We start from the raw sequence: 15,414 nt of genomic DNA, 5'->3' as shown, positions 1-15,414 counted from the left end.
CCAAAGCGACTATGTGATTGTTGACATTCGCTGGTGAAAATCGACATTCTCCTGATTTCGGTCGTTCACAGTAACAACTATATTACACACTGCGTGACAATGACGAAAATTACCCTATTTCGGTAGTCCATTCTGTTGGGAAGAAAATCGATAGACTCATACGAGGAAAAGAGATAACATGATAAAAGTAACATTCTATGATCACTTTTCATGCACGAGGAATCATGCAATGGTCATCTTTTCGTTTTATGACGTAGCGAAGTTAGCCAAAATATAAATACAGTCGGACTTCTATATAACGAACTTCCATTTTGCGAATTTCTCTATTTTGCGTATTTTTTCAAGGAACCAAGAACATTTTGGAAATTTCCTCGTAAGATAACTCCCAAATAGCGAAGTGATCTTTCTATTTAACGAACTTTCCTTTGAGATCCACTTTCCCTATTTCCCAAAATATTTCAGAACATTTGAAACTTGTTAACGTATTTTATGGGGGAAATAACCTTGAATTGAATTTCAAAGCCACTTAACTTTTAGAGAAAGCAGTAAAATCATTTCAAACCAAAAACTCTAACATAAACGACGAAATTAACGAATTTTATCAGTAGCAATTAAACTTTAGAACGCATGAAGTAATGTACATTTAAAATTATTTTTATAATAAATGCAGCTATAATTTTATACATAAATTCAGCTTTTTTTAGTTGAAAATGTATGTAGCATGATTGTGTAACACTGGATAATTATTTGCTCTATTCTTGCCTTCAATGCAGATTTCTTTTATGAATAAGATTTAAAAAATAAATAGTAGATACTACTTTACAATATAAAGGTGTATCCATTGATTTTTTAATTATGTCTAGGGTTTATGAATTTGAAACTTGTTTTGTGTCGTTTATGTATTTCAAAAGATGATTTTCTATTTAACGAATTTTCCATATAACGAACTTATTATCGGGATTTAGCGACTTCGTTAACTAAAGGTCCGACTGTATTTGCCTCAACTTTGTACGAAATTTAATCCAATAAGGAATAACAAACGAAACTTGAGGCAAGTATTTAAAGAAAACGACACGAGAACGGAAACTTCTCATAAAGATCGATAATATTTAGACAAAGAGATAGAGAGAGATACTTACGAATTTGTTTACTTTAACTTGAAGATCACAGAAATTGTTGTCGGCCACATTCCCTGAAAAATCATAAAACCAAAATTTAAAAAAAACTTTCTAATATATACATACTAGGAGGCTCCGCCCCCTGCTCGCTCACGCTCGCCAACCCCCGAGTATTGCTACGCAATCCTATGCGGTTCACGCCGTGAACCATGGCTCGCTACGCTCGCGCGACAATGAACACAATGTTCTAGCACAAAGACATCGTATATTATCATCAAAGACATAGTATTTTATCATCAAAGACATAGTATTGTACTTATGTAGAAGAATTCTATCAATGTTCTAATTGGCTTTTAAAAAAGTATATTAGCTATTTAGATTGTACATGGTGAAAAAATCAAAACATTAGCTAAATGAGAAACATATTAGCAAAATAAATTATCAAATATTGCAGTTACTCACCTAAATTCAACTAAATGTGTATAATAAATTAGTTAATGCTAGAAATTCTGAAAGTTTTAGAAAAAAATTTTATTATTTAAAAATATAAACTTTAAACCCTAACTTTTCCTTGTGAGATAATAACCCTCAAAAAGTCTTTCATTTTCAAGAACACAAAAATTTGTTTTATCGCCAAATGAAATATTTTTTGGTGATCAGCATTATTGAAATCAATTTCTATATTAATTAACATTTGTGATAAAGTACATAACATTTTAGAACAAAATAAGGATGTTTTACATACAATAAATTAAAATGCATGGCTGTTAGCATTACCCGAGAAATACCACGTGGAGGTCGCCATGCTGCATTTCTAATCGGGGAGTTTTGATTTTGGCAGTTCCCCTTGCCTACTGCCAATAGAAGTTTCAATTAAATTTTTTCCAAAAAACATTTTTTTCTGCAAAGCTCTAAGAAATTAACACTAAGCATTTAGAATTTCTTTGAAAACACAATTATAGATTTGGCATCTTGGAGCAATTACTGAAAGGCTGTCAAATGACTTAACTCTTGACAGGCCAACATAAAGTTGTCCATGACTAAAAACTTGTTTAGTCAATACTAAACTGATTTTCTCAAAAGTCTGACCTTGTGACTTATTTATAGTCATGGAGAAGGCCAGCCTAATTAATTCCTAATTGAGTTTAAATTAAATATTATCATGTTTTTAGGGCATGAATCTGAATTGAACAACCTGATAATGCTCACTCTGGTTATTGTTTCCGTTTTTAAAAGCGCTATATGTTGAGCCACCTCATGTGACATTTGCCATGTGACTTTTTTTGGAGCCGTGTAAGAGAAATATATATATATAGATTAGTGGAATGCGATCTTGAAAGCTAAAGAATGAGTTGAAGCACTATCGCATTTCCTTTAAATCTTATTTTTTGAGTACATTTTGATATCAGTTATTTTATTAGCATACACCATAACGTTGCACTTTAAAAGCAAAGTTAAGTAAAAAGTAATGTACAGTAAAATGTTAAGTGAAGTAAAATGTGAAGTAAAGTAAAAATAAAGAGTTAAATAAAAAGTGGAGAGTAAAATAAAATTAAGCATTTTGTAAAGCGTAAAATATAAAATAAAATGCAAACAAAAGTAGAATGTAAAGTAAACTGTTAAGCATAAAGTGTAAAGTATAATGTAATAAAAAAATAAAATGTAGAGAATAAAGTTAAAGAGAGATAGAAATATTTGTTCAATTCAATCCAAGAATTTAGTTTTTATTCACCTCATCTCAGTGGAGGAGGAATTGATGCAATTTATTCACACCTCTTGATTATTGGCGAGACCGACAAAAGAAAAGCAATTGCAATTTATTTCTTTTGTTGTTGATGTCAACCATTAAGGTGAAGGAGGTGCGATTGTTCTTGTTTTCCAGTGGTGCCATCTAGGACCAAGACTTCGACTTCTGTCACATCTATGCGTCACACCCATTTATAGGGCGGACCCACTCATTCATCCACAGATCATAATTTTGCCCTGAACCAGAGAACGATCTATCTCCAATTTAGTACCCCCATAGGTATTGATTTGTTATGGGAATACGGAGGACTTTGTGACTCGACAGATTCAACGTGGATCAGTCACCATCCACTACACGGGGAGTTTTCGTCTGGATGAATTCGAACTCCCATCCTCGCAAACGTGAGTCCAGCGACCTACCAAGCAGGCTATCCCGGCTTATAATTTACTTTAACAGTGTAAATATTCAAAAGAATTGATTAAACATGAAAAAAATATTGCCTAGAAATCGGTTGTATTTTTAATTAAAAAACGATTCGGCTATTTTTAAATAATATTTTAAAATCGCTCTCATTGACATAAATGTTAGAATAACCTTGACTTGAATTTGGCGACTTACAATAATAAGTAGAGATCTTTCAAATAAATGTAAAGTAATAACTAACAGCATTCATTTTTCGAATCAGGAAGCAAAATTTTTTTTGTTAAAAGCGTGACATTATTAATGAAATTAACGTTTTGGAAAGACTTGGTTTTTGGAAAAGATACAGACCAAAAACTTTATATTTATTGTTATTATTATTAAACTTTATATTTATTATTATTATTTTTTTTAAATTTATTATTATTATTATTTTTTTAAATTTATTATTATTATTATTATAATTATTTATTTAATATTATTATTATTTTTGTTGCTGTTATTGTTTTTTAAAAAATTCAATCACTGCATCGTATCTGTAATGTTCGAATTTAAACGATTCTTAAAAATAATACAGTTAATATAATTACCAAAAGAAAACAATGCATATTTTGATAATATATAATATAAATATATTTCTAATATCATGCATAATATAAATATTTCTACCGACAGTTGAGTATAATTATATATCAATTTTAACGATAGGTTACTATTGAAATTGTTGACACAACTTCTTATTATAGCTATAATACCTTCATTTTTGACTAAATTCCAGCCTTTTTTTCGACAATTTATGTAGTGAAAGCTAATATAATTTTAGTACGATTATCTTACATTTTATTTTTATCATACCTAATTAATGGTTTTATTTTTTTCCTTGTATTTTTATAGGTGAAAGCTTGCTTTGTTCAAAACACAAATTTTCAAATAGCATAATGATAAATAAGAACAAAATCAAATATGAGAAAACATTTACTTCTGATATAAACTGTCATACTTTGCTCTTCGTAAATTTAGCAAAACTGGTTTTAAAACAAATTTATTCCAAGTAAGATCCTTTATGTGCAGTAATCAAGTTTAAAGGTACATAATATAAAGTAACTTTTTGTTTCCGTTTATAATCGAATTTCAGTTTTCGTAATGAAATATTCCAATATGTTCCATAACATAAAGTTCACTTTATGATTTTTTAAACAAAAAAAACATACTATATGATTTATTTTAAATTTTTATGATTAGAAATAATGCAAAATATATGAATTTAACTCTTTATATTCGTAATTTATTTTAAGTAAGTAAAAAACAAATAAATAAAGCAAGAGGCTTTTTAATTACGACATTTTCAAGTATTCTAATATTTTGTACTTTCAGTTGTAAATGCACAAAAGAAAGGGGCATTGAAAGTTTATTTCAAAACTTTAAATACAACGTATAAAAATCTGAGAAAAATATATTGAACAAAAAAAAAGTTTCAAAATAGGGATTACCTATTAAATGCAGCAACCTTCCTGGAAGAGAAGATTCCTCGTCTTCAGAAGTCCTGAAATTCATTACGAAATAAATTAACAACACGAAATATTTACAACAGGTCAAAATTATTTTGCGCTACCCTATTGGGTTTTTCATTGATTGTTTTGAGATATTTTGATTGTCCTTCCCTTTCTTAGTTCGAAAGATGTTTATTTCTGACACAGGCTAACAGTAAAACCTACTTATGCCTGCCTTCAACTTTTGATAATAAAAAAAAAATAATAAAAAATAATAGGTTCACTATTTTTACACCTCCAGAATTGGGTATAATATAAAAAAAAAACACAACTACTTCCACTTAGTAGGAATAACATTTACCATGGCGCAATGCTAAATTCTATGCCACTATCCACATAAATCAATTATTAATCAAAAATCGAATATCAATTACTTTTCTTTATAATGCAATAAAATCTGGCGAGCAGCTATTTAAACGATCAAAGACTTCGTTTGTTTATTTGTGGCTTGAAGTTAGGCTCGCAGAAAATGCCGTTCATGGGTTAAATTTAGTAGGAATAACACAACCTGTGACGTAGGCTATAGTATACCCAATTGTTTGAAAATGTATGAAATATCAGAAAATAATCGTGAACATCGAAAATTTTAATGCCTTTATAAGTCTAAACAAAAAATTAAAATTTTTGAGCTAATTTTTCTAGGTTTATAATCACAAACTGTCATTCGGTGAGGTTACAGTTACGATGTCAAGACCGTAATCAGACGCAGATCTAAAAAGTAAATGTTAAAATCAATCGAAATTTTGATCACATGTTTGTCATTGCCCAATTTATTTTCTGTGTTGTGTGCATCGCATTGCGTTGCATCTGAGTAAAGTTTTCGATCTATTCCCTATGTTGTCCAGACCGTAACCCTGTCAAACCGTAACCGCAGGATTAATTAATTGAATTTAACATACCAGAACTTAGTTTTTCCCCATGTTTTACTAAATGAAGATATTTTTTGACTGAAAATAATTAAAGTATACCTTTTTATACATTTTACAACAATTTAAACTTAATATTAAAATTTTTCAATTCATTTATGATATTAATAATTTTTGATGAAAAAGAAAGGGAAAATATGGATGAAATTATTAAAAATAAAAAATTGCTCAATAAAAGAAAAATAGATTCAATAAGTTTATATGTTTATTAAATAAATAATACTTTTGTCGTTTTTATGATTTTTAATGAAATGTATATAAACCTAGAAAAATTAGTTCAAAAATTTTAATTTTTTGTTTATACTTATAAAGGCATTAAAATTTTTGATGTTCACGATTATTTTCTGATATTTTATACATTTTCAAGCAATTCTGGAGGTGTAAAAATAGTGTGCCTAAAATAGTATTTATTATTATTATTTTTTTATTATCAAACTAGTGGGCTGGCCCCCTGCTCGCTAAAGCTCGCCAACCCCCGAAAATTGCTACGCAATCTTATATGGTTTGGTCGCAATCTTATATCTCTTGGTCGCAAACCAAGCTCGCTTCGCCCGCTGCTAACTTAGGTACATTGCAAATGCACAAAATTCTAAAAATTCAAAACAATCATTCAAATCCACATAACAACTTTTTTTAAAAAAAAATACATCTTTTTAGTAAATACTAAGTCATTAAAATAAATTTGAATTCAAATAAATGACATGTAATTCGTTAAACCTGTTAGAAATGTGCTATAGCATAAAATCTTAAATCGCAACAGCACGACTGAGGCTCATTTTTCAATGAATAACTAATAACAACAATGAAACAAATAAATTCGTGAAATAAATCAAAAATCGTCAAATAAATTCGTAATATATAAATTCGTGAAAAAAAGCGCTTTCGATAAAATATCTAAATAAAGATCTATCGACAAAGACTTCTCACTTCTGCCCAACTTAAAGTTATTTCCGTTTCCGTTTTTAAAAGCGCCATATGTTGAGCCACCTGAACTAGATTTGGCATGTGACATTTTTAGCGGCAATCATTGGTCGATTTTCTAGCGTTGCCATTCGGGGAGTTGTAATGAGGCTTTTTTTTGTCGCCGTGTAAGAGAAATATATATATAAAAGTTAAAGGTTTTAGAGATCTGCCCATATTCTAGGTATAAAGATCTGCTCTCACCGAATTTCATCACTGAAGCTACAACGTGTCACGAAATGTGGAGGAATAGAGAAAATTCTTATGAATCCCTCGATTTAGTTATTGAGGCCACACCGTTTTATCCAGCTGCAGCGAAGGCAATCAAAATTGGCCTAACTCTTGCAGCTACTACGCGCACTATTGAACGCACTTTAGTACAATGCGACACATCAAAACATGGAATCGGTCTACAATGTCTCACGAGAGATTGAGTAGTTTGTGCATGCTCAGTGTGCATAAGAAAAGAATCAAAGATGACTTGAAAAGCATTGAAAAAGTTATAAACAGATTTGGACAGCAAACAAGACGATAACAATTTTTGTTTGATTAAACAATTCTTTAATTGTTATGTATCATTAATTACTTAATTATTTGTTTTTGAATAAAAATATTTTTAATAAAAATTTTTTATAGCAAAGTTGTTTTTTTCTTGTGTCTCTTTAATTGTTAAAAAAAAAATCCAGGGGGTGCAAATGCACCTCCTTGCACCCCCCTGCCTGCGCTTTTGCCCCCAAGGTATTGATTTGTTATGGGAACTTCGAAGCCCTTGTGATCAAGACAGACTTAGCTTGCACCAGGCACCATTTTGTACACGGAAGTCTTCAGTCGACGGGGATCAAACTCACGACCTCTTGGACATGGGCCCAACGTCCTAACAATCAGGTTATCCTGGTCCAATAGTTTTGTTTGAAATAAATAAATAAAAGGAAACATATAAATAAAAAATGGAAAAAAAAATAATTGTAAGCTTAAGCGATAAGATTCCGTATTTGAGCCGTGATGGCTCAGGGGATAGAGCGTTCGCCTTCCAATGCGGCGAACCAGGTTCGAATCCCTGTCAATACATCCGGCATGCACCCACCACAGTGCTGACGTGAAATATCCTCAGTGGTAGACGTATCATGGGGTAGAGTCCCCTTGTCATCAGGCTAACCGAGGGAGGTTCTCGCGGTCTTCCTCTCCATGTAACGCAAATGTGGATTAGTTCCCTCAAACAGTCTTCCACGAAGGCAAATTTCTCCCAATACTCGATCCAGGAGTTCCCTTTTGTTCTGGATTGGGTTCAAAATTACAAGGTTACGGAGTTGAACATTAGTAGTCGTAAACCCGTAAAATTGGGTCAGCTGTTCAACGACGGTTACAAAAAAAAAAAAGATTCCGTATTTATTATTTATAAGGTAAAAGTTATTTGTTTAACTCCTTTTTCTTATTTTTTTTAGTTAAATTCAGATTAAATTTACTTATTTAAATGGTTAAATATCTTTTCAAACGTATGCATCCATATAAAGCATATCCACTCTTTCATTTTTTTCTAAGTAAGCGACGATTCTTATGATAATCTTATTGAAGGCAATTCTCGATAAAATATGCTCTTTCTTTTGTTTCCGGAAACAAGAGTCGCATATTTACCCCGAAATATGAACAACGTAATAAAAGACGTTGGAAATTAATGAAAATTGCACTAGAGAAAAGCCAATGATCGAAAGCATTCAATGAATACATGACAAAATAATACTTAAAATTAATGTTTCGAAATGTATTTCAATGATCGTAACAAAATAAGCATTCAAAACAAACTTTCAAGTGTTTGTAACAAAATAAGGGTTCGAAACAAACGTTCGTGACAAAATAAGCGTTTAAAACAAACGTTCAAGCGCAACAAATAAGAAGAAACAAAATAAGCGCAAAAGGCATATGTGTATATAAGACATATTAACTCGATTCCATGATGGGGTACCTTTTCATAGATGAGGATTGGCATTGTCGATAACTACTAGCCCCACACTGGTGACAGTGTGGGGCTAGTAGTTATCCACTTTGAGAGAAACGCCCACTTCAATTTGAACACGCCTACTTCAATGGATGGTCCACATTAAACAGTTGACTTGCTACTTGTGTCTACGACATTATCCACCTCCTCGCGCTGTTGCTTCTCAGTCTCGATCACGCACAACGTATACACTCGACTGCTAAAGGCAACACAGGAGCGACCACGACTGTGAACTTAATACAGCTCTCATAATCAGCACGCAAAAAGTACGGTGATCTTAATACAGCTCTCCCGGCTTCTCATAAAACAGCAATGAATCAGCTAGTGGAAGCTGTTCATCTAATTCTATCACAGATATAATTCTGGTGGGGGAGTACTGTAGTGTATCTACCACTACAAAAGTATCATTCCAATTCTCTAGTATACAAGACGTGTTAACTCGATTCTATCATGGGGTACCTTTTGATAGATGAAGGTTGACATTGTCGATTATTATGTCAACCTTCATCTATGTCGATTATTACGTCAACCTTCTACTATTCCCCATAATACCCTGATATCTTTGAATTTATTGCTTGTTGTGGTGGCCAAAATCATTTTCATTCGCAGGAATATGTTTAGCTAAAATTATTTCGAACTAGGGATACGCAGTAAGAATGAATAAAAGCAACATCAGTTTAAATTAGATTAGAGGAATTCGTAAATGCCGCAATGATGCGGTCGCAGTCAAACATAAATCCACAATCAAACATAATCGCCGCATACTTCGAATACATCTTGATATCTCGGAAAACCTTGTTACGTCAAAAAAAATATCCCCCCCCCTTTGGCATCAAATATCCACATAATGTTAATTTGAATTCCTATGTCGAAGAGTTTATTCTCAAAACCTTGTTATGTCGAATGTTTTGCGAAATAGCAAAAGGAACGGTTTTCGGAAGAATCCCAATGTAATCTAATTGCAAACCAATTATTTTCTACTTACTGAGTCTACTTAATATTGCTTCTACTTAATATTTGTCTTACTTTTAAAAATAAATTTATCATTACTGTGGGGTTTTCGAGGAATGAACAGTTTTTTATATGACTGAAATATTTAATAATAAAATGAATTTACATGTATGATAATATGAAATATTTATGAAAAAAACATGAAAGTGGAAAAATATCGGCCGTCTGCCTCGTCTTCACAAGTATAAGCCCCGGCTGGAAGTTAATTCTTTAAGCAACAAACGAAAACTGTTTCTTTTGATTAAAAAGGAATGGTGGTGGGGCGGGGGAAATTGGGGCGTTGGAATGATGGCTGCAGAAGAAGGGGAGAGAGGCTGTTCTTTTCCTTATCCTTTATTACTGTATTTAGACTTATTAGACGCACTATAAGATTCTGCGTAAAATCTTAATTATGAGGTGATACTACTATACAGCTGTATTGTTCTTACGCGACTGAAACCGGTTAGCATTTGTTTACTTTCGTGTATCAATTAGTTAACATTGTAAAGCAATACGTTAAAAATAAATATAAATGGGAAGTATACAAAAAAATCTTCTGTATAAAAACCCATTACATGTGTTTAAATATAAAAGTATTGTTTATAAACTAGTGCAAATCCTTTAATTATTAAAACATTACAGTGCGTCTAGTAATTTGGTTTAATTATTATAATGTACTAATATAATACCTGATATAATAAATATTCTAGATTTATCTAATATATCGTCTAATTTATCTAATCGTCGAATTTATATTATATATCGTCTAATTTAACAAATTGATACACGGAGGTAAACAAGTGCAAACCGGTTTCAGTTGCGTAAAAACAATAAAGCTGTATAGTATCAACTGATAATTAAGATTTTACTTCTCTTATAGTACGCCCAATAATTTGGCCAGGGACAGTATAGTCAACTATCATTACATACTAGTAGTTATTTTTGTGTATCATTACTCTGCTTTTTAGAGTACTATCTTAGAAGATATTTTTCTACTTTTTAGAACATGGCGAGCCCTGAACTTTTTATCTCAAAAACGCGCTATCTCGAAATTGTTTTAGCTTCCCTTCAACTTTAAAATATCAAGAGTATACTGTACATTTTATTCTTAAAAGACGGCTCTTTTTCAGTAAGAACTCTTTAAATAAATGACCACAGTTGAGCCTGCGACGGCTCAGAGAATAGAGCCTTCGCCTTCCAATGAGGTGAACCGGGTTCGAATCCTAGCAATGGCTGGTCGGTACGAATTCAGCATCCGGCTTGCACCGACCACAGTGCTTTCGTGAAATATCCTCAGTTGTAGACGGATCATGGGGTAAAGTCCCCTCGCCATCTGGCTAACCGTGGAAGGTTCTCGTCGTCTTCCCGTCCATGTAACGCAAATGCAGTATAGTTCCATCAAAAAGTCCTCCTCGAAGGCAAATTTCTCCTAATACTTGATCCAAGAGCACCCTTGTCTTCTAGATTGGGTTCAAAATTACAAGGCTACTTAGTTGAACATTAGTAGTCGTAAACCCAAAAATTGGGTCGACGTTTATAAAATATAAAATGAAATAACCACAGTTTGACCATAACTTCTTTCTCTAAGCACTTGATTTTTCAATAGATATTAATTCGCTTTGTTTAATTTTTTAAATACGTTCAACATTCAATGAAACTTGGAACAGTTTAATTAGCCAATTAAAAAAAAATATTAATCGTTGTATAGAACATATGTTTTTGATATGTTTAATGATGCTGCTCAATATTTAATGAAATATTCCAAATTGCATTTAAAATTAATAACTTTGACTTTGTAAAACGGGATGACATAACATTTTTGTTAAAAGAAGCCAGATCCGATAATCTTCTTCAAAATCAATAGAATTACATCATCAGTAAATGAGTTCTAAATGGATTTTAAGTCTGAAATTCGTCTTTTTTTTTTTTTTTTTTTTAATTTTATCNTTTTTTTTTTTTTTTTTTTAAGGGAATAAATTATATTGAGATAGATTTTTTTTTTGAATATAATTTTGAATTGTTGGACTTACGGCTGATGATATAAGTTTTAAAGAAAAATTATTTCCTTTCAAATTGTGTGTGCGTTTTTTTAAAAAATCTTATTTAATCCTACGCTAAATGTCTCGTCTTTTTTTACAAAAAAGTTTAATTCTTTCATTTCTTAAACTTTTCCACTTAGAAATGCCAAACTTATTCCTTAAACCTTTTAAAATATTATTAAAATCATTACGCGTGATTTTATTTGTGCAAAGTTATTGACAGTTACTTTGACTTTTAAATTTAATATTTTTTCGATAACTAATAATAAATCGAAAATAAAATTACGCGTAATACGCCGGAGCATGCATTTTATTTAAAAGCTATTTTTTAAAAAAATGTTATTAATTGTAATGAATGGCATAAGATTTATTTTATTACCCGCTGGCACAATGGGTGTTGTTTTGGGATTGATGTCGTGTGCACCTTACTTATACGTCATCACACTTTTCAACTGTGTTCAAGAGTAATAGTAAACAGAGCGCATGCGTCGTCATTGCATGCGTTGCTATGGCGACCGCTGCTGTATTATATTTTTTTTAGAATTCTTTTCTTGACTTTTAATTTTGTTATGCATTAAGTTGGTGAGTTTATTTTTGAGATAAGGGACTAGAGAGATCCCATTCTCTGAGTTGTGAATAAAAGAGAATTTCATCATTTGAAAGATATTTTGTTTTTATTGTTTTAATTAAAAATCAGAAATTCTAACCTACAGTTCAAATTGGATCGTTCTCAATACTAATTCAGGTGAATATCACAAATAAAGTGGGTAAAAAAAAATTAGACGACAACCATTTTGTCAATGGGTAACCTGTGATCAGCTTTCGGTGATCGCAATTTCTTAATTTTGATAAGTGTAAATTTATGTCGATATTATGTAACAAATACCTAAGAACAATATAATAGCTATTTCCAAAGCTTGGCTTGAATATTAAATTTGAAATTTTTTTTTAATTTCTTGTTTTGTGAAATTTTATTTAAAGTTAGGTTTTCCAATGTGCCGTTTGAAATAATNAACCGTGGGAGGTTCTCGTGGTCTTTCTGTCTATGCAACGCAAATGGAGTTTAGTTCCATCAAAAAGTCTTCCACTAAAGCAAATTTCTCCTAATACTGGATCCAAGAGTTCCCTTGTCTTCTAGATTGGGTTCAAAATTACAATCCACGTAGTTGAACATTAAAATAACCATAGTTTATACATGACTTATTTCTCAAAGCACATGATTTTTCAATAGATATTAATTCACTTTGCACTTTGTTTTGATTTTTTTTAAATACGTTCAACATTCAATGAAACTTCAAACAGTCAAATTAGCCAATTAAAAAAAATTAATCGTAGCATAGAACGTATGTTTTTGATATGTTTAATGATGCTGCTCAACATTTAATGAAATACTCCCAAATTGCATTTAAAATGACTAACTTTGGCTTTGTGAAACGAGACGACATAATCTTTTTGTTAAAAGAAGCTAGATCTGATAATCGTCTTCAAAATCAATAAAACTACATCTGATGAACAGTAAAAGAGTTCTAAATGGATTTTAAGTCTGAAATTTGTCTTTTTTTTTTTAAGGGAATAAATTATATTGAAATAGAATTATTTTTTGATTATAACTTTGAAATGTCGGACTTACTGTTGATGATAAAAGTTTTAAAGAAAAATTATTTCCTTTCAAATTGTGTGTGTGTGTGTGTTTTTTTTTCTTTTTTTTAATCTTATTTAACCCAACACTAAATGTCTCGTCCTTTTTTTTATAAATATGTTTAATTCATTCATTCTTTAAAATTTTCCACCTAAAGAATGCTAAGCTTATTCTTTAAGCCTTTCAAAATATTATTAAAATCATTGCGTGTGATTTTATTTGTGCAAAGTTATTGAGCGTTACGTTGACTTTTAAAATTAATTTTTTTTAATAACTTATAATAAATCACAAATAAAATCAAGCGTAATACATCAAAGCATGCATTTTATTTTAAAAAAATTAATTTTTTTTATTAATTATGCGTGAGTTCATGAATGGCATGAGATTTATTTTACTACCCGCTGGCAAAATGGGTGTTGTTTTGGGATTGATGGCACGCGCACCTTATTCATACGTCATCACACTTTTCAACTGTGTTCAAGAGTAATATTAAACAGTGCGCATGCGTCGTCATTGCTTTGCGTTGTAATGGCAACCGCTGCTGTTTGTTAATTTTTTTAGAATTTTTTTCTTGACTTTTAATTTTGTTATGCATTAAGTTGGTGAGTTTATTTTTGAGATATGGGACCAGAGAGATCCAATTCTCTGAGTTGTGAATAAAAGAGAATTTCATCATTTGAAAGATATTTTTGTTTTTATTGTTTTAATTAAGAATCAGAAATTCTAACCTACAGTTCAAACTGAATCGTTTTCAATACTAATTCAGGTGATTATCACAAATAAAGAGGGTAAAAAAAATTAGACAACAGCCATTTTGACAATATATAACTTGTGATCGCCTTTCGGCGATCGCAATTTTTTAATTTTGATAAGTGTAAATTTATGTCGATATTATGTAACAAAGACCAAAGAACAATTTCATAGCTATTTCCAAAGCTTGGCTTGAATATTAAATTTGATATTTTTTTTTTAAATTTCATGTTTTGTTAAATTTTATTTTAAGTTAAGTTTTCCAATGTGCCGTTTGAAATATTTAATAATTATAAATATTTAATAATTTAAAATCAATTTCTTTGATGTTCTGTTAATATTAATTGCTGCAAAAACAATTTATTCTGCAATAACATTAACAATAAAATATTCCTACCTGATAAGAGAGCACCCCATCGAAATGCACAACTTTTAAATTTCAAAACTATCACTCTTCACAAACCTAACAACAATAATAATTTAAAATTATTATAACATAACAGAAAAAACTAATTCAATAGTTTATTTTTGTAATGTTACATAAAAAAGACATAATTGTAATTAAAAAAAATCTTTGGTAAATAAATGAATAAATCTTTACACAGAAATTTTGCAGCGATAACTTCTTAGTAACTAAGACATTTCAAAGTCAAATAGTGATTATAGCTCCTATAAATTCTTAGTAACTAAAACATTCTAAACTCCAATAGTGATTATAGTTCCGATAACTTCTTAGTAACTAAAACATTCTAAACTACAAAAGCGATTATAGCTACGATAACTTCTTAGTAACTAAAACATTCTAAAGTCCAATAGTGATTATAGCTGCGCCTAAAGAAGTGAAAAGTGCTCGAAACATTTTTTTCTCTATTTAATTATTCATTTGTAATTAACACCATGTATAATAATATTTCTAATGAAATTTTTGAACTGAAAACCTTTGATAAAAATAATAAATAATAAATTACTTTAATCTCTTTTAATGGATTTTTTTTCCTTATTGGTCATCACATTTTGCATTTTTAGACACACGTATCAACCCCGGTCAGCAGGGACAGCGGAACCGGGGGGGGGGTTAGGCCCCGTCACATTTAAAAAATGAAGGGATAAAGCCCCTTTTAAGATCACAATTTTTTGCTCACTCTTTGTGTAATTAAATCTACAGTATTAAAATAGATAATTTTTTGATGTTTAAAGAAATTCTAAAAAAGAAAAAAAAAATTAACTAGAGACTTTCAAATATGTATGTATATATATATATATATATATATATATATATATA

At 30.6% G+C, this 15,414-nt stretch overlaps 1 protein-coding gene across 4 annotated transcripts in view; it reads right to left on the bottom strand.

The window, feature by feature from the left end:
• The window catches only part of LOC107443257 (cGMP-dependent 3',5'-cyclic phosphodiesterase-like), a 104,921-nt gene that overhangs the window by 80,747 nt on the left and 8,760 nt on the right, over positions 1-15,414 (bottom strand). For 2 of the 4 annotated variants that reach the window (XM_071177905.1, XM_071177906.1), the window contains exons 2-4: positions 14,530-14,595; positions 4,776-4,828; positions 1,140-1,192 (exon numbers count right to left, since the gene is read on the bottom strand). In XM_071177905.1, the coding sequence (XP_071034006.1) occupies positions 1,140-1,192; positions 4,776-4,828; positions 14,530-14,549 (126 nt within the window). In that variant the 5' untranslated portion in view covers positions 14,550-14,595. The remainder of the gene's footprint in view (positions 1-1,139; positions 1,193-4,775; positions 4,829-14,529; positions 14,596-15,414) is intronic. The other 2 variants (XM_071177903.1, XM_071177904.1) reach the window with 1 other exon arrangement.

Source organism: Parasteatoda tepidariorum, chromosome 2, assembly GCF_043381705.1.
Source record: "Parasteatoda tepidariorum isolate YZ-2023 chromosome 2, CAS_Ptep_4.0, whole genome shotgun sequence".
Lineage (NCBI taxonomy): Eukaryota > Metazoa > Arthropoda > Arachnida > Araneae > Theridiidae > Parasteatoda > Parasteatoda tepidariorum.
Note: the sequence above shows the minus strand (reverse complement) of the source record. Positions and strands in the feature narration are given on the sequence as shown.